At 40.9% G+C, this 23313-nt stretch overlaps 1 protein-coding gene across 1 annotated transcript in view; it reads right to left on the bottom strand.

Moving 5' to 3' along the window:
* Nucleotides 1-1821: 1821 nt before the first annotated feature.
* TRIM36 (tripartite motif containing 36) overlaps nucleotides 1822-23313 on the bottom strand; it is a 32812-nt gene continuing 11320 nt past the window's right edge. The window contains exons 2-10 of the mRNA XM_059493129.1: nucleotides 23071-23305; nucleotides 14953-15278; nucleotides 11577-11723; nucleotides 10469-10564; nucleotides 9353-9606; nucleotides 8631-8755; nucleotides 7548-7841; nucleotides 6974-7271; nucleotides 1822-2901 (exon numbers count right to left, since the gene is read on the bottom strand). Of these exons, the coding sequence (XP_059349112.1) occupies nucleotides 2547-2901; nucleotides 6974-7271; nucleotides 7548-7841; nucleotides 8631-8755; nucleotides 9353-9606; nucleotides 10469-10564; nucleotides 11577-11723; nucleotides 14953-15278; nucleotides 23071-23305 (2130 nt within the window). The 3' untranslated portion in view covers nucleotides 1822-2546. The remainder of the gene's footprint in view (nucleotides 2902-6973; nucleotides 7272-7547; nucleotides 7842-8630; nucleotides 8756-9352; nucleotides 9607-10468; nucleotides 10565-11576; nucleotides 11724-14952; nucleotides 15279-23070; nucleotides 23306-23313) is intronic.

The raw sequence follows: 23313 nt of genomic DNA, 5'->3' as shown, positions 1-23313 counted from the left end.
ACATTTGCAGATGAGATGCAGAAAAGAAGTTGCGGTTGCTCGGCCTTTCTGGCTGGTATAGACAACTGCTTCTGACAGTTTTTTCCAACAGTGGCCACAGTCAGAGGCTTAAGGGAGAAGACACTGGGAGAGGTGGACTCGAGGTCAGATCAGTTCAGACAGCAAAGCCTGCAAAAGATTTGCATTATGACCTACATTCACTTAACTGCATTGTGATTTTCAGGTCCCGTTTCAGAGCTCTGAAGCTGTATATACATGTACTTAGTAAGCATCCTTTACACACATTCATCAAGATGCAATACTATCCCCAAATTAGAAAGCATATCCCCAAATTAGAAAGCATATCCCCAAATCAGAAAGCACCAAGTACTTACTAGAAACATCCTTCACTTTAGATCCTTATTTTTCCGTAAGTCAACAGTTCACACACCCTACTATTTTTATACATGGGTTTCTATAAAGACAGGCAGTCCACCTCCATTCTCAGTAAGATCATGAAACAGATCCTGCTGGAAGATAGGTCAAAACTTATGGAAGAAAAGAAAGTGATCAGGGACAGCCACATGAGTTCACCAAGGGCAAGAACTGCTTGACTCACCTACTGGTCTTCGGTGACCCAGTGACTGCAACAGTGGATAAGGGAAGAGCTAAGAGATGTACCTGGGCTTCTGTAAGGCCTTTGATAAGATCCCCCACAACATTCTTATCTCCAAACTTGAAAGAGAAAGGTTTAAGTGGATGGACTGTTCAGTGAATAAGGAACTGGCTGGATAGCTATCCATTGAGTCAACAGCTCAATGTCCAAGCAGAAACCAGTAATGAGCAGTATCCCTCGAGGGTCTGTCCTGGCACTGGTGTTGATGTGGATCTCATGAGGTTCACCAAGCAGGGTACTGCACCTGAATCCAGGAAATCTCTACTATCAATACAGACTGAGGGATAGAGAGCAGCTCTGTAGAGAAGGACTTGGGCATCCTGATGGATGAAAACTTGGCCATGAACCAGCAATGTGTGCTCGCACACACTGCGTTCAGCTCTGGGGCCCCCAGCACAGTGGTTCCAGAGAAGAGGCACAAAAATTGTCAGAGGGCTGTAATACCTCTCCTGTGAAGACGCTGTAAGAGATGGAGTTATTCAGCATGGAGAAGGCTCCAGAAAGACCTTATTATGGCCTTTTAATATATAAAAAGGATTTTAAAAAGGGATGGAGGAAGTCTTTTACCAAGGCCTTGAGAGACAAGACAAAGGGCAATGGTTTTAAACTAAAATATGATAGATTTCGGTTGGAGATTTTTTTTTTTAAAGGAAGAAATTTCTAACAATAGGGGTGGTAAGACATTGGAGAAGGTTTCCCAGAGAAGTGGTGAATGCCCCATCCCTGGAAGTGTTCAATTTCATGTTGGATGCAGCTTTGAGCAACCTGGTTAGTGGAAGATGTCCCTGCCTGGGGCAAGGGGTGTTGGAACTAGATGGTCTTTAAAGATCCCTTTGAACTCAAGTTGTTCCCATGGTTCTATGATTCTGCTAATGTGATACAGTTTTAACATTAGAGGAAGTGAAATTTGAAGGGAGACATCCTTTAAGGCAGAAATTAGGTCTCAAAACTTAACCAGTGCATTTTTAACATTCTTACTAAGAAAAATCCAAGCTGCTACTAGATTAAAAAAAAATCAGATATTTCTTTAATACTTGCTTTTATAGGTTAATTTTTTAAATTCACATATAATTACTCATGTCAGCAACTCACTTCCTTTTCCTAAATACCAGGTACCATTACTCACACATGCAAACATTTCTGATTTTTAATTCCAAATTCTGACATTTAAGGGAAAATTGCACTTTATTTTAGATAGCTTATAGTTAAAGCCTAGAAGAATAAAGAAACTTACCATTATGCCACCAACTATATGACACTGAGTGTCAGAACTTGAATTTTAACTTACAATCACATTAAGGGTATACAACATGCAATGAGATTCAAGTTTACCTTCATCATTCCAAGTATAAGTTAAACATTCAACACCATTTCTAATTTCTTCTTCTTTCCTATTATATTTTTTATGTTCTATTCTGTGCTGAAAGGCCAAACTGGTGCTCAGGGGTTAACTGGACAGCATTTAACCCTGCAGAGGCATTCAGGCAGATTTCTTAAAAGGAGAATGGCAATCACACACCGTCAGCTTTGACTTCATTAAATACAAAACTGACTATGTAAGGATTTAAGTGAAATAAAAGGCAGATTTCTACCCCGAAGAGTAAGTTTTGGTTGCTAGTCCTGAAAAGTAAATTTTGGTTGCTAGTCAGACTTCTTCCCTGCTCCCCCCAGGAAAAGAAGTCTGTGGAGAACAGCATTGCACAGATGACAAAAAAGGCAGGAGAATTCTCTGGTGCAGAAGTGCCTGGACCATTTATTTTAAAAAAATCACAGGCCAGAGGCTTGTGAGCAACTTGTAGGTGGAATATAATTTATCAGGACTAAAAGCTAAGGTAGAATTCTTCTGCTTACATTTTCTGTCTCAGAACAGCAATGGGAAGAGTTTACTGCACTAGATGTCGTCGTGGTACTCCCTGTCCTTGGCTGTGACAGCCTCCTCAAGGTGCACTGCCGCACTGCCCATCAGGGCAAACGCTGGGTACATCAGGCCGGAGCAATCCACCTCACACTCATACAGGCACTTCATGCGGCCTGCATCGTAAAACCCCACCCTGCCTCTGTCACAGTCAAGGCAGACGCCCAAGCACGACGGCAGGGGAAGGATTCTGCTGGCTGGATCCTTGGGAGCAGCAGGTGTGGCAGGGATAAAGAACTTCTTCATGCCTAAAGTGACCAGTGTGCAAGGCTGCGATGAGTCGAAGAAGATATCTTCACTCCCACTGTCATGACCGCTGTCCTGCTCGTATCTGGAACACAAAAAAACCCCACGTGCTTTTGACAAATGCTGAAGTGGGATCAGTGATGTGAACAGGAGAAGAACATTTCTGTCAGACCGGCAACACCACATGATCACCCAAAAATCTTGGTTAAAAAAAAATCACAGAATCATAGAATATCCTGAATTAGAAGGAAAACACTAAAAACATCATATTCCAAGTTCTAGCCCAGCACAGGACAACCCCAAGTGTTACACAATGTGCCTGAGAGCATTGTCCAAATGCCTCTTAAGCTCTGGCATGTTTGGTGCTGGGACCACTTCCCTGGGGAGCCTGCTCTAGAGTCCAACCACCCTCTGGGTCAAAAACCTTTCTCTACTATACAGCTTAAGGAGCTCATGACAAAGTTTTATGTCATTCCCTTGGGTCCTGGCAATGGTCACCTGAAAGATAAGATCAGTGTCTCCTCTCTGCTCCCCTCCATCTCCTCTTCCCCAGGCTGCACAAGCCAAGTGACTTCAGTCAATCCTTATAAGCCTTTCACTCCAGACCCTTCAAAATCTTCATGGCCCTCCTCTGTACACTCTCTAACAGCTCAGTGTCTTTTTTGTGTTGTGGCACCCAGAACTGCTCCCAGCACTCGAGGTGAGGCTGCCCCAGAGCAGAGCAGAGCAGGACAATCCCCTCCCTTGCCTGGCTGTGATGCTGTGCCCGATGCCCCCCAGGACATGGGGGCCCTCCTGGCTGCCAGGGCACTGCTGACTCATGTTCAACTTCAACCAGGATCCCCGGGTCCCTTTCCTGCACTCATTTCTGCTTTCCAGCCTGTCATTCGTCTGTCTGTCTGTACATCCAGGGTTGCCCCATCCCAGGTCAGAACCCAGCACTTGCCCTTGCTGAGTTTCATGCAGTTGGTGCCTGCCCAGCCCTCTCATTGTCAAGGTGTCTCTGCTCGGCCTTCCGGCCTTTGAGGGAGTCAGCTGCTCCTCCCAGTTTTGTATCATCTGTGACCTTACTTAGTAACCCTTCCAGTCCTGTGTCCAAGGCATTTGTGAAGACAAAGAGCACAGAGCTGAGCATGGAGCCCTGTGGAACCCCCAGTGACAGGTCACCAGTCTGGTGTCACCCCATTCACTGTGACCCTTCTGCCTGGCCCCTGAACCAGTTGCTCATCCATCACGTGATGTCTTTATCCAGCTGTGTGCTGGACAGTTTGTCCAGAAGGATCTTGGGAGACGCAGCATCAAAAGCTTTACTAAAATCAAAAGAGATTACATCAACTTCCCTTGGTCAGCTCAGTGGGTTACATGTGTCATGAAAGGAAAGTAAGTTTTTAAAGCAGGACTTTCCCCTGATGACTACACTGTCCTTCAGGGGTTGTTCAGTAATTCCTAGAATAATCTTCTCCATAAATTTACCAGTCACTGAAGGGAGACTCACAGCCCTGTTGTTACCAGGGTCATCTTTCCTGCCAGTCTTGAAAACTAGGACAACATTTGCCAGTTTCCAGTTGACTGGCACCTCCAAAGACCATTGAAACATCAGAGAGGTCTCACAATTACATCAGTCAGCTCAGTACCCTAGGAAGAATCCCATCAAGCTCCACAGACTTATGGGGATTTGGGTGGAACAGCAAATCCTGCACAAATTTGGGATTGGCTGGGAGTTTATCATTCTCACAGCTATGGTCTTTGAGTTCTGGGACCCCCAAAGACCTCTACTGGTGTTGAAACTGTCAATAAAGCATTAAACATTCCTGTCTTGTCTCTGTCTCTTTTAGTGAGGTGACCATCCTCCTCCTGTAATAGGCCAATGGTATTTCTGACTCCCTTTTGCTATTATCGTGTTTTTAAAAAACTCTTTTTATTGTTCCCCGCGTTCTGGCCAGCTTCAATTCCAGTTGGGATTTGACTACATGAACTTTTTCCCTCAGATGTCAAGCAGCATCTCTTTATTTCTCCCACATTGCCCAATCTTGCTGCTATTTGCCATACCTTTTTTTTTTTTTTTTGCCTCAGCTCTAGAAGTTCTCTGCTCACCCAAGGCAGCCTTCTATCCCACCTGCTTGACTTATGATATTTTGGAATTGCCTGCTCTTGTGCCCTTAGGAGGTGGTGCTTAAAAAGTGACCAGCACTGATGGACTTTAGCACCTTCAATAGTGGCCTCCCAGTCTTTCCTGACTAGTACCCTCAGCAGCCTGAAGTTTGTTCTCCTCACGTCTAGAGTTGAAGTTTTGCTGGCACTTCTCCTCCTGACAACAGAGATTTTAAATTGCTTCATGGTTTCTGTGGCCAAGACGGCTGCTCATCTCCACTTTGCTCACGAGATCCTCTCTGTTGACTCAGAAAAAATCAGGGAGAGCACCTTTCTCAGCTGGCTCCCTTAGAACCCATACCAAGAAGTTATCATCCAGGTGTTTTATGACTCCTCTGGACCTGTTTGTATCATCTATGTGGTGCTTTCATTTAACATCTGCCAAGCTGAAGTGCCCTAAAAGACAAGGGTGGTTGATGTAGAGATATTCCTTAGTTCCTTAAGGAATAATTAATCAGTGTCAACATCTTGGCTGCGTAGCCTGTAGTAGATTCTCACAAGGACATCAACTTTGTTTGTGCCATAATCCTTACCCAGAGGTTCTCAACTGCAGCACTGCCAGCTGCAGGCTCCATACATTCCAGGCACCATGTTACAGACAGTGGCACCCCCACTTCATCTGCCCCCAGTCCCTCTGAAGAGCCTGTAACCAACAGGGCACTCCAGTCACAGCACTCATCCCACCAGTGACACCTAGCTTAGCCAGGAAGGAAGAGGCATTTAGTAGGTGGGATTTCACTTCGGTTACTTCAAACAAGTAATAACACCTGAACTCCAATAAGGACAAAACCACAGAAGGCTTTACTAAGAAGTGGGTGTATCTAAATATACTTAGGCTAGGCAATCATTAATGAATCTACAGGTACAGTAAATCAGTTAACTTGAGAAGTAACTTAGCAAATATGACCAATCATTACAGACAAGAACATGTCCTGTGAGTTTTCCATGATGCTGCTATGTTACAGTATCTGTAAAATTCACAAAAAAAAAAGGTAGTGTTTTAGTGGTTTAAGTTTGGTGACTTTTTTTAAAGTGCTCTGTCTGAAGACTTCCCTGAAAGTTTCTCAGATGGTTACTGGAGAGTCTGCAGACATACTTGGTCAGTCTACATGCTTTGCTCTCCACCTCTGTCCTCAGATAAAGACGCATGGAGAAGCACGCATTCTTCAGTAGAGACATTCCCTACTTAGGATTTCAGTTTTGGGGTGCTTGTGGGGGCAGTTCTTTCTGTGTCAGCTAAAATTTTACAGCTCTCTATGCAGAGAAAGAAAAAGAAATCAGGAAATTTAGATCTAATTTCTCACTTTGCAAATGGCTCCATCTGGCTTCAAGCAGCTCAAGATTGTGCTGACACATTTTCCATGTGTTATACAGGAAGAAGTCAAACATTTCTAAATTTCTAAATAAGAGTCCCCAGGAGATAGCCTTCCTGCCTGCAGTTCCCACATATGTGCAGGCTTGCTATAGCTCTAATTGTGAGATGGAAATCTTTTTATTGGTTTGTCCACTGTACTTTGGCTTGTGCTCAGTAGCACTCCAATGCAGCATGCAAGCATGTAGCCTGGGGTAAGCCAGTGACTTGGAATCCACTGTGACACAGCTAGTGCAAAAACATACAAATATGCACAGTGAATACTGTTCCTCTGAAAGGCTGCCAAACCTTGTATGCCAAGGGAATTAAGGCAGAACCTTACTACTGATAATCAAGTATTGCTTCAGTCTTAAAACTTACTTATTTTTAACCTTCTTGCTTTAACTGACATTCCTTGGCATCTACAGGAACCTGACTTCTTTCCCAAAAAGAAAGAAAATAGGACGACTCTGGATAATCAGGACATCTTTCTGCTAATAATGGGGAAAACTGCTTACACAATATCCTTCAAACTTTTCACTGGTTAGGTTCACCTTGTGTACTAACTGAAAACAGACTTGCTCTTCATTTACTTTTAAAAAAAACCCCATCTTCATATGTAAAACATGCATTAAAGCAAGAGTATGCAATTTACCTTTGACTGATTACATCAGAGGTATTGTGGAACAATTTCTGTATCTTGCTGCCAGGAACAACTCCCACTTTCACCAGGTATGAGTAGGCTTCAACATTAAAAGCCCAGAAGTGCTTCCCTTTGGCAATCCCAGTGTCACCAATGATGTAATCCAGGGTTGTGAAGCATCCAACCTGCAAGCTCTCAGATCCCAGAAGCAGAGGAAATCCAGCCCTACTTTCCACAGATGTTCTTCTTGGGTTCAGCTCGAGATGTTCACTGTTGTACCCACATTTGTCATCAAAAAGAAAACTGAAAACTGAAAAATAGTATGCCAGAGAAAAATTCTGCTTAGTTATGTATTTGGCCTTCTGTGCTTATAAACTACATTTTAAGTCATACAGGCATTAGAATTTGCCACTCTTAAAGGCTACCAGGACTGTCATGCAAGCTAACAGTCTCTGTATGTTACTGACTTAATCTGTAACAGTGCTTCTAAACATTTATGAAACTGGTAACAGTGTAGGAGACATCTGGGAGCTACTGGAAACTGCTTTCAGCTCTTAACACTGACGGATATAAGAAAACCCCCTACCCGGAGCCGGAGGAGTACGCATGGTAACTTCTCGGCTCCAAGGGCTGCCGATGGACCCTTTGTAACCTTGAACTCTAAAGGCGTAGCTGCTGTCATCATCGAGATCAGATAATACTTTGCTCTTGCCACACACTTCAGTCTTCTGCCATATCACACTCTCCTCTTCTTTATTAAGTTTATGATACTCAAGGACATAGATATCAGCTGAATCTGTCTTCCCAGAGCATTCCCAGCTGATCAGAGCTTTGTTGTACATTCTGCTCTGCTCTTCGTTGATTTCTGGTATTTCTAGACCTGAAACACATGAGAAAAAAGGCTCTGAAATTTAGATACATGTTATTTTGGAGTTAATCATACAACCAGTCCTGGGTAACCCAAACTGTTATTGTATTCCAAATCTAGCTGTGCCCAGTGAGATTTCAGCCACTTTGTAACTAGGGAGTATTACAGTTATTTTTGGCCCATTGCTATTTTGTTTTTTTAGTAAACTGTTATTTTCTTCACTTCTATCTACTCATATTTTTTTTTTTCCTTATTGGTGGAAAGGGATTGGTTAAAACAATATTGGAAGGAAACTCATTTTAAAGCATGCACCTCTTAAAACTGTCTTAAACCAAGAGATAACCCCTTTGTTGAGCTATAGCACTGTTAAAGGGGGAATCTGACTCTCTCAATTAAAAGGAGTAGATGAGGATGGTTCTCTGTTCATACACTTAAATAAATCCCCTATTTTCTGTTTTTACTTTGAAAGGCTTGAGCCTTTTTTTTTCTGGCAGCTTTAAAAACTATTTCTTTCTGTCACGCAACAAAAAGCTTTTAGAAAGACTGAGTGTGATGTAAATACAATATTTTGGAAGCCAGTGCAAACTGGTACTGTAGGAAAGGAAATGTAATTTTAGTTTCTTTATGAAAGCTGAAACTAACACTGCTGCCAGGTAATGCCTTCTGAATCATGGAGACAGAAGGAACAATGCAAGCCACAACACTGAGCTCTGCAACTGCTGCCCTATGCAAGTTCTGCCTTTCTCCAGATAAGCCTTTAAAGCTAAAACTTGAGTAAGACCTAATGCTCTCAGAATTTACCATTGGAATAGAAGGACAAGTCACCAAGGATGTCTTCTTGCTTGGCAGTGTCCACCACAAAGCCTTCAAAAGTAGTTGCAGCTGCTGGTGTAAAGCTGCTCAGAGACTCGGTAGCTTTTTGGATTCTGAAAACACAAAAGTGGGATAGCACAAAAAAAAAAAAAAAAAGCAATTCAAGTTGGACATTCCTTAAAGTAAAAATGCCAGGTTTTGCTTTTAAAAAGTTTGCTTTCATGTACTTACTGATGTCTCCCAGAAGTTTTCTCTAGAATCTCTAGAAAGATTCTCAAATGCCAAATTTAAAGGCTGTTTGTACATGAGTGTAAAGATAATGAACAGGTAGTCATTCAGTTGGCAAAGCATTTAAATAATCTGGAGCATTACATTCAAAGAACAAAACTGATGTAGGATGCCAGTAGAGAACACAAAGATCAAAGAGCCTAAAGCCAGAAGAGTCCTGGTAAATTAACTTGCAAATACCTGATAAAATCTCTGAGACAAGGAATTTGTCAGGGAGCTAAACAGACTGCCCTCCCACTTCAGTCCCACTGAGCAAGGCTAGGCATTGTGGCAGGACAAGAGCACTCCTCTCCTGAGTGTTGTTTCCTAAGGCACACTCTCATGCAGGAATTCCAGCTAAACCAGGATCATCTCCCAAGAATACAACTGCACAGACATCCTGGAACAGTACTTGTGTCTCAAACAGAAGATATTTAAGATACCTGACATGAAGTTGTTTTGCTGTTTGAACAAAACAAGAGGGATCTGTTTCTTTAAGCACTTCTTGAGCATATCCTACAAGGCCATTATTTTCCAGGAGCCCTTGGTATTCTTCCACTTGTGTTTGCAATTTTTCCAACCTTATATTCTTAGAAGTTTCAATTGCCCTAAGAGCTGCAGATTTCTTCTCTTCCAGGACACAATATAATTTCTCAAAACTATGAGATGCTTCTTGTTTAGCTCTTTCACTGTTGCACTAGGAGCAAACAAAAGACATTTCAGACAGATTCTACGTCACTGTGACTCTGTACAGAAACATGCTTAAGGTTGTTCAAGATATCACAGTAATCCAGTCATCCATTTGACAGGTAAGACTAATGAGCTTTGTTATGCTATTCAGCACTGAAAATGAGATCAGCACACCACCCAAGCTAGTCAGCATTTGCTGTCTTTAACAGAGAATGAAGAGCAGGAAAGTATTCCTCTGATTACACCCTGAGTTATGCATTACATTTGTCTAGAGAGCTCATGAAAAAGCACTGTAAAAACAGTCTCAGAAGTCTTCATGCCCAAGTGCTAGACGCTCTTCCACCTTCCCCAATCACCCTGACATGAGGGTCCAGCCCAGCTTCTCGTGTACACCCTCTGAACCTCTGAATACTGCCCTGGATAAAAGGAACTGCAAAACTCAGAGGCAGTCTGCAATCAAGACACACCAGTACTAGGAGCTTCTTTCATTTCTGCCTTTGTGCTTTTCAGCTTGTATGTGACTCTTTTGCAGGGAGATTTTGCCCTTAATTCTGCCTTTCTCAAGGTAAACAGGCAGTGTAAATAGTGCACCATCATAAATACCCTACGTGTAACCCACTTTGATTAAGGTACCAAATAAGCTTTATTTTATTTAAATTTACACAAACATAAACTTCCTTTTGTCTGCTTCCCATACTGGCAGGACTAGGTCTTACCATGTGTGACTCAGTCTACCACAAACTGTTCAAAAATTGTTTTACTACTTAACTGAAAAACTCGAAGTTTGAAACATTTCACTGAAAACAGTTTTGAATCCTTCCTGTGACTGTACAAAGGCCAACCCCAGACAACCTTGAAGCCACTCTTACCTCAGTTTCTTTCATCAGCAGATCCAGCTGTGTGATGTGAGCCTTCACCTGGCTCTCCTTACTGATGAGGTACTCGATATCTTTTGAAAGTTTCTCCTGTTGAAGTAAACCAGCAAGAACAGGACATCTCACACAAATTGACAACCAGCACTAGCAGGTCATCCTGTTTTATCCTCAGTTTATCTAGCCACAAGGACAAAAGCATGACACCAGTTATGAGCAGCAGTCCTGCGGAGAATTGTTTGGTGACCTGCAAAGCAACTCTGAGAGCGGCTGCTGGCACAGGCTGAAGGATCAGAGGTAACAGTGTCAGCTGGCTCCCAATCACCCAGGAATCACCCTCTCTTGGATAGGGAAAAAGAGGCTTCAGGATATTAAACTTACAGAAAGGATAGTTATTAACTCATTTGTAGTAAGAGTTGCTAGAAAAATGAGTAGTTCAAATCACAGATTTGTCCCAGTGCTTCCTTAGCTGCAAGAGTTACAGGAAAAGCCTTACAAACTGGTGAGGAGGCCATATAGCACAAGGCAGGCTAATCTGATCTTTTTTTTTCCTTTTTTTTTTCTCCTGAGAGCAAGAGAGGAAGAAAAGGAAGAAGAGGAAGTAGGTGCTGCCTTCAATAGCTATCTGATGTTTGCAAGTCTTTACTGTTGTGCTTTGCTTAGGAAATTAACATTCTGAAGCTATGCAGCTTCAGAAACATACAAAGATATCAACAGATACTTCAGATGCACATTTCTCAGACCGGCTTCTCAAGTATCCTCTACCACAAGCTACCTGAACACTTATATTTAAAAAAATTGATTGTAAAGTTGATTAATTACTTAAACCTTCCGCGTTGTCTGTACTGCTGTACAATTAGCTGAAATAAGATGCCAGCACTTTTCTGGAGTTATATTTCAAGCATCATAGCAAACAGTTTGGTTTCTAAAATATGCCCTATATCACATTAATATATATATTAACAAATCTTGCACAATGACAGGGCTCAAAACTAGTCCAGAGTCTCCTAAACACACATCCTGGCTTCTATCCAGGGGAATTTGCCCTCACATCAGAAGTATTCTTTCCCTTCTTAAGGCCAGGTCCAATGATATTTTCTTGTACCTTAAGGGTTTTGTAGGCAGTGCTCATGGTTGTTACCCTATGGTTTGCATGACCTCCACCCAGTTTGCAAAGATGACAAACAGGCCTTCTGCAGATTTCACAGTACATATTTACTCTCTCCATTTCATGTTCTGGACACATCAAAATCTGTGGGGAAAAAAAAAAAAAAAGAGCAGAGACAGTACAGGTGTACTTCCAAAATGGAGGTTCTCAACAAAAAATGAAAACATCCAATGAACCCAAAGCAGCGTGTGACTTCATCAGTGAATTTTTTATAGTCAGTTTATCTCAACCTTTTACATTTGTCAAGGCCATTGAAAGCCAGCAGATGAACACATACAGTTTCACAAGGTTTACAGTAAGTAAGCCTCTAGCAGTGTCTGTGTAGCCTCCATATAGCAATCAATCTTTTCCTAACCCTGCCCATGTTGTTTGCAATCCCTCCAGCACACTACACTCCACCTCAGAGCTGTAAATGCAACATATAACACACTCAGCCTGTCAAACTTAACCATGCTCATGCCAGCATCTCTTGCAAGAGCTACGAACTGATTCGTAAAGCAAGAGCTGACATAACATTGCAGCAATTTAAGTCCAAGCTACATTTTAATAAACCACACAGCCATTGCTTTTGGAGCCACGAAGTGCAGCCACCACCTACAGCTACAGTCATTTTAAAGACAAAATTTCAAATTTGTGTTTCAATTTTTCTGTCTGACTCCGGTTGGAAGCTGTTCACACTGGCTGCTACTTCCAGGATTAGCTCAAACAGCATTGCAAGAAAGCTGGAGTTTGCTAAAAAAATCACCTTTCAAAACCAGAACTTTTTGAAATGAATGCTCAAAGAGTTAAAAAAGTGCTGCTCAAGTCCAAGTTCCGGCAACAGATTAAACATATAAAGTGTGTGTGTGTGTGTGTGTGTTCATTTAAAAAAAGAAACAATGCTTGCTTTGCCTCATTCTAGAGAAAGACAACATTTGGGTCATCTATTACATAGGAGTTACCAAAGAGGAACTTTTGAGGAAGCTTTTTAGTTTCAATATGCCCCCACACAAGAGAGGTCAGAAAAGGGCATAAAAATAGAAAATTGTGAGCATCACAAATATGGACACAATAAGCTAAAACCTGAAACCAGCTTTCAAATCTCAAATGTTATCCTAAGGAATGGTTAAAGGCACCAGGCTCACCAGCACGTTAAGACTATCCTTCAACGAAATATGCAATTAGTGATCCCATTTGGATTGACTACTGGATTTGGAAGGAAATAAAAAAGAGAAAAAAGGAAGATGCCAAGAAAATCAGCTGTGCAGGCAAACATCTCCAAAAGCTACAGTCATTCACTTAATCTGCGGAAGTAATTTTTCCACACAGCAGTGTGGAAATTTTCCACACCTCACAGAAAATCCTTGTTTTTATTCATCTCCTCATATAAGCAAGAACTACAGCCTGCAAGCAAGAGACAGCAGAGGTCAGCAGACTGCCTTGTCTTCTCTCAAAACTCAAGAACAATCAGCCCAGTATGTGCTTCTCCCATCCCCACCACACACCCTACAAAGTGCTCTCCAGCCTGGTTGTAAATTAAAGTGGTGACTGAGGACATTGTTTAGGGAATCAACAAATACTACATGCTTTCAGCTCAGGTCTTAAAATTGCAGTGCAATGAAAAATGCACTTTTCTTACTTTATATTAAGCTCAAACAGTCCTCAGAAAAGTTTCTGTAAGAGCACAGTAAGGATCAGCTTGCTGCAGTTGGGAAGTTTTTCAAAACAAGTAGATGTATCTAAAGTTACCTACACTGTGCTTTTCTCCTTTTTTCCCCTCTTCCTGTCTTCACATACAATTAGAAATGCTAAATCCCACACGTGCACACATACTCAATACATCAGTGTCAGAATAATCTAAACCACTTCACCCCATCTTGCTCTGCTTCAAGAGAATTCACCTACTGACTTTTAATCCTGAATTCAGTCTGCATGTAGTAACACCACAGGGCACTTTTAGGAGTGCACAAGGATCACAAGATGCCTTTGGTATTTTCCCATAGCAGACCAGCAGCTGTGAGGATTTAGATGCCATAGAAGAAAAGTTTTTAAGGAGCTGTATAGCATTTTAAAGCAAGAGCTGAAAGATAGCATGCAAACTTTCACCTTTCTCATTTATCCAATAGAGGGACATTTCACACAATGTGCAAGCCCATTTGAAAGCATATGAAGCACATGCTCACTTTTAACTGGAATTAGTGTTTTAGACTCAAGGAAAATACCACCAAGTGGACTTCTGGACGTTCAGTATCTCCCAGCCTGCTAACTTTAGAGGCTCAAATTTTTCCAGTCTCAGAAGCAAAGTACACCAGGAGTGAAGAGCTTCTTACACATTGCACATTAGTCAGATTTACTTAATTTAACAATAATTAATCAGGACTCCTTTACCATCAGCATTTCTGGCACCTGTGAGATGTCCAGCAAGGAGGCACAGGCACATGCCCCTTCATGTCCCCCAACCTGTGCTGGGACATTAAGGTCATTATTGTGGTCCCTGGTTAGCAAGATATATCTGTGACATGTAACATCTGTGATCTAACAAATTCAGTAGGGCACTGCCATGTACTGCACCACGCTCAGTGTGAGACACAAAGGTAGTGGCATTTTGTTACCACTGTTTTGCCTGAATGCAGTAACAGCAGCACCAGGCTATAAAGTAGAATTTTTGCCATAGCTTTTTTATCTCTTCTGCTATAGATTTAAAAAAAATGGTGTAATAACAATGGAGAACATAACTCCATCTTTTGTTCTTGTTAGATGCAAGGAAGGAGAGAAAGAAGATGCTTGGTGATGGATCAAACTCAAGCACAAAGCATCCAAAGGGGATGTACCTAAAAGGGACATGGAAGAGGCCAGGTGTGTGGGGGTTTTTAAGTTTACCACACACAGCATCCTCCCTAGGCAGTCCATTCTAGATGATCAAGACCAAGGTGCCAGTAACACCAAGGGGGGTATGGATTCAATCCCTCTATGAATCATTCACTTAAAAGCTGGACTTGATGATCCTTGTGGGTCCTTTCCAACTTAGAATATTCTGTTATTTGTGATCAATAAGCCTTAAAAAAGAAAAGAAAAAGAAAAGAAAGACTCAGATCACAAGTAACACAATCCATTCCACAAAGTAAAAACCCTTATTTTTACGGGACCCTTTAAGTATGTTCTCAATGTCCCCTTCAATAACAGCAAGGAGCAAAAGCTTGTGGTTCACTCAATAAATAACAGCAATTGTCAATAAAGCAATCATGGTCCTAAAAAGCAACTATCATTGCGCAGATATGTCTGCAGCTACATGAGAATGCTGCAACCTGAATTCTGTAAGGTACAGTATACTTACCTTGGGTCTGAAGTTGGTGGTTGGTCCTACATATTCATGCTGGGCTTTTGCTGTTCCCCAAGGATGGTGTATTTTGAAACATGGATTGCAATAGCTTGCACTGCAGTCCATGCAACTCTTCGTGGACTCCTGAGCTGGAGGTTTGCAGAAATCACACATAATAGCAATGGCTGCCCTGGCTGCCTGTCTGTATCTTTCCACAATGGTTTCCAAAGTGAAGTTGCGAAATAAGCCATTGATGCCACGCTCCCCAAGATCAATATCCCGCTGGCAACTCGGACAAGGAAACAGAGTTGATCTAGGAGTCAGTGAATTGCGTTTTCTGCCTATGTAGACACCAAAACCCAATTTAGGATGAGTGTAAACTAAACTGGTTTAGATTTTAAAAGAAGCACAGGAATTTATGAACCAATTCCAGACTGTAGCACATCATCCAAACAACACCAATTCATACGCAGTCTGCCAAGCCAACGAGAATACAATTGCCCTGACAAGGTAGTGTAATGTCTGACTCCAAAGAACATTACAAACTACTACTCGAAAACTTAATTTTATGTTAAGATAAATTTAGCTCTTCCAATTCCACTTTCTTTATCTAGTTTTGGATGCACTCAAGCTGTAACCTTTTGAAACAATAAACACAAAACTTTGTGGAAGCCAAGTGGTTTAAGACTAACTGGTTACCCATAGAGAGAGCAGCAGCCTCCTAACATATTGAAGTGAAAGATGCTTACTCCCAGAGCAAAAGAAACACATAGCTAACCTTGAGATCCCTGATACTTGCTTTGGCTGAGTTCAAACTTACTTTACTCATCCCAAGAGGCATCACAAAAAAAAATGGAAAATGAGGCAACAGTGTGACATCTTGTAGATGTGACAGTCTGGTCAGAGAGCAAGAAAAGTAGATAAGTTTTGCCAGAAAACTAGGTAAGTTTTTCAGCTTGTGAGACTTTAGCGAGTTGAAGAGAAACAGTGATAGCTTATTAATATAAAAAAATAGCTTATTAATTAAAAATATAGTTGCTTTCCTACTCTCTGTTTTCTTGATTTTCTCAAAGATTGTTTATAAGAAAGGCATTTTTTTAATTAGCCAATCAGGTGAAATGCATTGATTAATTGACCAATCAAGTCTATCTGTATTGGAACAATGTATAAAAAGGAGGATCTGAAGTAAAGCTGCTATGCTGTGCAAACCAGCCTTCTGGTGAATCTGTGTCATTTCTTACTCAACAGCAACATCATCTCAGCCAAATAATTTTGTCAAAAAATGCTGAGGCTCATTTGGCCCCTCCTGAAAGGCCTTAATAAAGGAGGGTTGCCAAATCAGCCCTGCACACCAAAGGGGAATCTGAGGTAGTTATATCTTCAAGTTACTCTACCCTCAGCTGAGGAACCACAGATCTCCACAGGGATGTTAAACAGCATGCATCTACCTCTATTAATTTCTAAAGGGGGAGCTGCAGGGAAGCTGCACTCCTACCAAACAGCTACCCACAAATTTCCCCCTCTCTCCACAGTAAGATCACAGGCTTAAGCAAAGCCACTAACTTAAGAAGCCTTTTGAGTCTGTAAGGAGATGGCTCACACAGACTCAGAGGTTATTCTCAAGGTAATATTCCTGAGGTTATCAAACCAGGAGTGCATCCTGTCTCACTCATGAGCCCACAAGCTGCAACTACCAGAAAGAATCCTTTATGTATTTCAAAAGCAGGCTAAGCCAGTCTTTAGGTTTAACTTGTATTCTCTCCGTTTCCCCTTACAAAGAACCAAAAACCCCAAATTCTGTAGTACTGGTGCACTGCTCTAAGATCTCTTTAAGAGCACTGCATATTTGTATAACTGTCCTGATTTCATCTGGGTTAGAGATCATTTTCTTAGCGCTGTGGTTTGGATTCAGTATGAGGTAATTACACACTGATGTTCTGGCTGTTGCTAAGTAGTGCTCATCCTAAATCCAGGACTTTCCAGTTTTGTATGTTTCACCAGAGAGCAGGTGCATGTAAAGCCAGAAGGGAGAACAGCCAGGACAGCTGATCCAAACAGCCAAATAACATGGCACGGACGTGACACAAACTAGGGGCAGTCAGGTGTGACACGGTGGGCACTGGGCGAACAATTGCATTGTGCATCACTTGTTTTTCTTGGATTTTATTCCTCTCTCTCTTCTGTATTACTATTTTTTTATTTTTGTTATCCCTTCAATATATACTCCAGTATACAATTAACTCTATTCCAGCTGAAACCAGGACACTAACAAAATTTTAAATGACTTAAAGCTGAAATCTTAGTGTTGAAATTGGCTCTTCTTCAGAAAGAGAAATTTGTTCTTCTCTGTATTTAATCAGTATTTTCCCATCAAAATTGCCAATGCTTTATTTCTTTCTGAAGTGTCCTGTACTGCTACCCAAAATAGACTTGCCTTGAACTGCTCTCCTGCTCCTTCACCTAACAATCCAAAACCTCCATTCCTATCATGCCCTTTCCAGTCTCTTCAAATAAAACACCAAACCAACCCTCCTATGAGGAATCAGTTCCTTTAAATATCTTTGAAATTTAACCTGTGGTAGTTATGTATGACTGTCAGCTAAGAACTCACAATCAGAGCATGGATAAGTGTGCATGCACTGACAGTCTCCCACCCAGCCTGGTCCCATGCTTTTCTGTAAGTTCCGAGCAGCACAACTAGGCTGCATTTACAGAAGAAGATGGGTGACACAAGGCACAGGTATGCAAATCTCTACCTAAAGGAGCAGAGATTGTTGCCTGATTTCACTTTTTTTCATATTTACTTGAAATGAATTAATTACTGCACACCCTGCAGTACCTATAACTTGGCATACACAGCAACACACGCATGCAAGGCACAGCAACAACAGTGAAACACAAATTGTATTTTCAGTGTACGCTCCAAGCTAGCACTGCACACAGGAACACAGAGAAATCTTCTATGCAGACTTCTACAATGTCCTAGACAACAAGATGACTTCACATGCAGCGCCATGCAGAAAACAGCTACAAAAAGTGATCTAGAATACACACATTTGCTGACACTACGAAAATAATCATACAATGCAGCACATATCAGGACTGCCTACAAGTAGTATGCTAGAGCAGAGAGTGAACAATGACAAAGCAAGAAAACAAGGAAAAAAACCATGGTGCAGTGGTCAAGTTTAAAAATACAATCTGAAATTCTTATCCATCCCAATGGAGGCCTTTCATTCTGCCAGTGGTGGACTGAAATGAGACTGTCTCATCATGAGCCATGCTCTGCCAAGACTGGTGACATTCTTTACGGAAAGCAATCCAGTATCAAGGAAGTCCTGCACACCTTCAGATGTCTCATCCCTTTTCATTGACAGCACTCTGAGAATCTAGGTTGGGGGTTTTTTCCCATTTTAAATTCTAGAAATTTATTTGCTAAGCTGCTTGGCGTGTCCTGCCACTTCAATAATAAAAAATAAGGAGATACATCCTCTTTTTGCCTACTGAGTGTTAAAATACTAACACTCTAGTTTGCTTTCTGCTTAAAGGATTTCTATACTCATATTTTAAGAAGTAGTGAATTACTGTGGACACTATCTTTCCTATCTGTATGGTGTCCAACTTGCTGAAACTAAATTCTGGTTATATTTTAAAAAATCCAAACAAAAAAAAAGCACACAAAAAAAAAGAGAAAAAAAACCCTTGGATTTTGTAGACATATTTAGATGTGCAGCTCAGAGAAAGTTAGCTCCTACCCACACTCTCTTTTAGACTTGCCAATTCAGTTTACAACAAGCAAATATGTATTTTGTGAAATATTAGAAATCACCACACGAAATTTTCCACTGTGATTTGTAAACTGATTGCTCCACTTGCAATAAGTTGCTCAATCAGTTTACAAAAAAAAAATCACAACATACACTCAGACTCACAAGTATTACCATACAGATTGCAAAGACTCAAGTCAAAAAGCAGTTTTAAGTATGTCCTTTAAAGACAATTTTTAAACATCATCTTCGCAAGGAGAGGTACCAACACTTAAAATGTTCAAAAGTCCAAGCTGCAGTGAATGGTTTGCAAAGGGATAAGACATCTTAAAGTTGTGTTTTTCAAGTAAAAAGTATTACCAGAATTCTATGGTTGTGGAAGACATGGACACTTAATGTGTGAAAGTCTAATAAAAAAAGATTTAAAAGTCAACTGGATTCTCTTGCAACTGGATTCTCTTGCAACTGGATTATCTTTTTTAAAATACAAATATATATGCTATCCATAACTCATTTAATGTTTTTGGATGGGCTTTCAGGGGGAAGGAAAAATGGAAGGGAAAAAAGGGGATGGGTATAGCAAGGGGAAGGGGTAAAGACGGAAGCGGGAGAGAAAGAGAGGGGGCAAGGGGAAAGGGGAGAGGCCTCCTAAGAGAAGCCAGCAGAGCTAAAATGTTACTTTCAGATACTTTAGTCTTTCACAAATCAAAAGAGCTTTCTGCAAAAAGAGCAGACATGGACAGCCTTCCAAGAGGTCTGATGGCACTGTACAGTATCTCAGTTTAATGACACTTTCAGCCTTCAACTGAGGCAATTGAAACTTCCTCTTCCCATCAGCTGCTTTGTCCTCCACTGAGTGTGAAATTCAGATTTGTGTTTAGCTCACTTCACATCTGTCTTGAAGGACACCATATTCCATGATTACTCATGTGTCTGCCAATACTGTGGCAACAAAGAATTCGGGGACTTTTTCTCCCATTTTTGGCCAACAATTACATTTTTAAAATGTAATCAGTATTAAAAAAGTCCACACAGTGGTTGAGCTGCTCAGACAAAGCTCAATTTTGGAAACAAGATATAATTAAAAGACTGACAATCCTTCAATCAGGTTGTATCATTAGACACACCAAATACTACAAGTCTAAGTGTAAAATGTTTCATTTTCCTCACACATTTATGTGCTGTGATAAACTGTGAGATTCATAACTACCTACTCATTTCAACATGGTGTAAAATTCAATCTGTTCTTCATCAAATTAAGCAGTTTTAAATAAAATAATGAATGAATATTACATTCCATTTAGCAGTGATGGCCAAACACCACCTGTAAACGTAAGGAAGATCAATCCAATAATCAAACTTCATTACCAGTAAGACAGTTTCATTGAAACTTGAGCATGTAAACTCCTGAAAATTAAAAAGCAGGGGGTGGAGGAGGCGGTGTGGTGATTGCTAGGGTTCTGTGTGCATTTTTGTACCCACCAATGTATACTCAGTCATATACAAACAAGGAAAAAAATATAATCCAATCCTTAACTGAATTCCAGTCCAGTTGACCTTTAAATCATTCTTGCACAGAATGAAAAGCTGTCCTTATAGAACTTCTTTGCTGTACCTTTAGTCACTGCAAAAGAATTTTTGTGGACTTGACCACTGACAAAAAGCTATATGCTAATTGACAATATTTAACTCGAGATCTAAATGCTAGACTATCTCTAGCCAACACAAGAAGTGAAGCATTTCTACCTCTGCACCCAAAAGACCTCCTCTGTGAGGCTGCGAACAATGAACAGAGAGCTGTTTAGACATCAAAAAATGAGATATACCATTGGTTTACAATGGTTCAAATGAAAAGCACCAACTCTTTTCTCTCCTGTGGCTGCTTAACTCCTGCAGGGTTGAAAGGCAAGAATGTTTAATTTCCTAGCATAGCAAACAACAGTAAGATTTAAGCAGAACAGGAAAAGGGAGAAATAAGGCATTGGCGGGGGGGGGCATAGGGAAAGATATTTCAAACTTTCACACGAGTGTCAACATAACCACATTACACGCTTTAATTGCACCCACACTGTAATTACAGTAACATTAGAGATAACTGAACAGCAATAAGAAATAGCCTTCATTTTCATGTTATATACAGCAAGGCTTTGCTAATTAAAAATTATTTTAAATATAATACAAACAGGAGAGTATTTTTAACCAGCACATACACTGGTTTTTAAGCAGCACTCCATTTCAATGAGTTCTGTCGCTTTTACATTAAGATAAATTGTACTTGTAAATGCAAGCTGTGTGTGCACAACAAATACAGAGCATGACCAAACACAGACCTTCTACAGTCCTTCTACAGTCCTTCTGGCATACCAAGAATTTAAATGCCAACCCATTTTAAATAGATTCTATTCCTTACAGAGACATCAGGGATTCTTTAAGTGGGGGGAAAAAAGAAACCCCATAGTGGGAATAAGGTGTCATATGCATTTTGAAATGTGGCACTAAGGTCTTGACACTGACATGCCCTGCACAAGCCTCCCACAAGTTCTAGTGGATTTTTGTTATGCATGTGAGACCCCACTTTGAATGTTTTCCTTGCATTATCTCTCTTATGGAGCTGTTTTCTTGCAAATTCCCCTACAGATCACAAAGCCAATTTAGCAAGGCAATGCACAGTATGAGTTCTTCAGATGCAAGGGAACAACTATGCAAATGTAAATTGCAAGCTGGCGAACATTGCTGGTACCAAACTGGACTGACAGCAAATCTCACACTTGATATAGCAATGGAGCTATAATGCCTATAACATTAGAAGCAAAAACAGTATAATCTGAATTTAAACATCTATTCTTTAATGCTTCAATTTCCATATGCTTTTTATTCTGTAAATTTGAACTGTCTGAGATTATAATTTTCCTGTGATGTGCATCTGCCCAAAGCTCTTTGAGGTAAGAGGGGGCAAGCTCATTATTTCTAAATCTCAACCCTCTCTTGCTACTCATCAAACAGGTCTTCAGGAAAGCCATCACCTCCCTGTTAGCAGGTCAGATCAGGAGACATATTCCCATCAGTTTGCTGAGACTGTGGCAGACCACAGCGGATTTAAAGATTTACAACTCCTGCAACAACCTGTGTACATGTATCTCAGGACAGGGTGGTGGTGGCAGGAGAAGTACCATGTGGCTTTTTGCTTAACAAATTTATTTGAAAGAGTACCGGTATTAACAATTCAGTACTAAGCAGAACTAAACAGCTGTTTAAAAGAAGCTGGTGAAATTGCACATTTGATCTGCGAAAACTGGGAAGGATGAACTTTAGTAACGTGAAATATAAGATAACCCATGAGCTGTCTCCAGCCTAGGTGTAAAATCCCAGGACACCTCAACCAAACTTCCTTCCTTGCCTCCCAACCAGGTGTTTTCTAGGGACAATGCTCAGAAATCTTCAGAGCCAACCACAACTTCATACCAATTTAGTAGAATCCACCCCACTCGCCAAAGCTGATCCTCTTTAATATCATTCTAATCATTAAGAAGCTATGAACCAGCATTAGCCTTTTAAAGATAAAGCTTTGGAGTTTCTCTTGTTGGTAACTCTTCCTGAGCACAGAGAAGTGTGGTTTTAAAGTGGATAATTATGTCAGAAAAAAGCCTGAATGCCAAGATTAGATATCTTTCAAGAAGTAAAGCATGCACAAAGCACTTTCAATGCATCTGTAGGAGAGCAGACCAACTCATCCACGGATTACAAAGACTGCAAGAATGTTTCTAGCAGGATACCACAAAGAGCATGAGTAGTCCTAAAGCTAAGCACTCCTTAAATCTTCAAGCAAGAAGGAGGCTGTTAGGGCTGTCTGCTTCCAGTCATCTGCCCTTCAAATCTGCAACCGTGCAATAATCATAACCAATGGAAAATTATTTACTGTATGCATAATGAAGTGGGCAGGACAAAACTAGCTTGCAAAGTCTACACAGGCTCAGAAGGAAGTCAGAAGTACTGCATTGGGGCTCATTGAAACCAGAGCAAACCATGGCAGGCAATGAAATCATCAAAATCTACATCTCCATGCTACTGAACATGATGCTACTACATGTCCATGTAACTGAAATGCAGAAATTAACAACACAATGGTTATAAAGACTTACAGAATGCCACAAAGACAAATCTATTAAAGATCGAACAGAGTGCATTGTCCTTAAAAATATTCCCATTGTTCTGGACACAAAATTAACAAGAGTAGCACTATCCCCAAGTTATCTCTATAACTGCATCAGGAGTACCAGGAAGACACTTACCAATGCAGACACCATTCCACTCATGCCAGTCTAATAATAAAATCAGGAAAACATGCACAATTTCATAATTTACATACCTGCTCTATTAATCCTGTCAATTCTGTCCACGCTAGAAGCAGTGATTCTAATTCGAGGGCTACTCTGATTAGAGGATTCAGAGCCTCCATCAGCAAAGGAGTCTTCAAATGCAAAAAGTATTTCTTTCACACATTTGTGACAGATGTTGTGCTGGCAGGGAAGGATCAGTGGATGGGTAAACAATTCCTTGCAGGCTGGGCAGATAAGCTCTCTTTCAATACCCTTAATGGCAATCTTCATGA

Source organism: Ammospiza nelsoni, chromosome Z, assembly GCF_027579445.1.
Source record: "Ammospiza nelsoni isolate bAmmNel1 chromosome Z, bAmmNel1.pri, whole genome shotgun sequence".
Classification (NCBI taxonomy): Eukaryota; Metazoa; Chordata; class Aves; order Passeriformes; family Passerellidae; genus Ammospiza; species Ammospiza nelsoni.
This window is presented reverse-complemented; position numbering and strand designations above follow the sequence as displayed.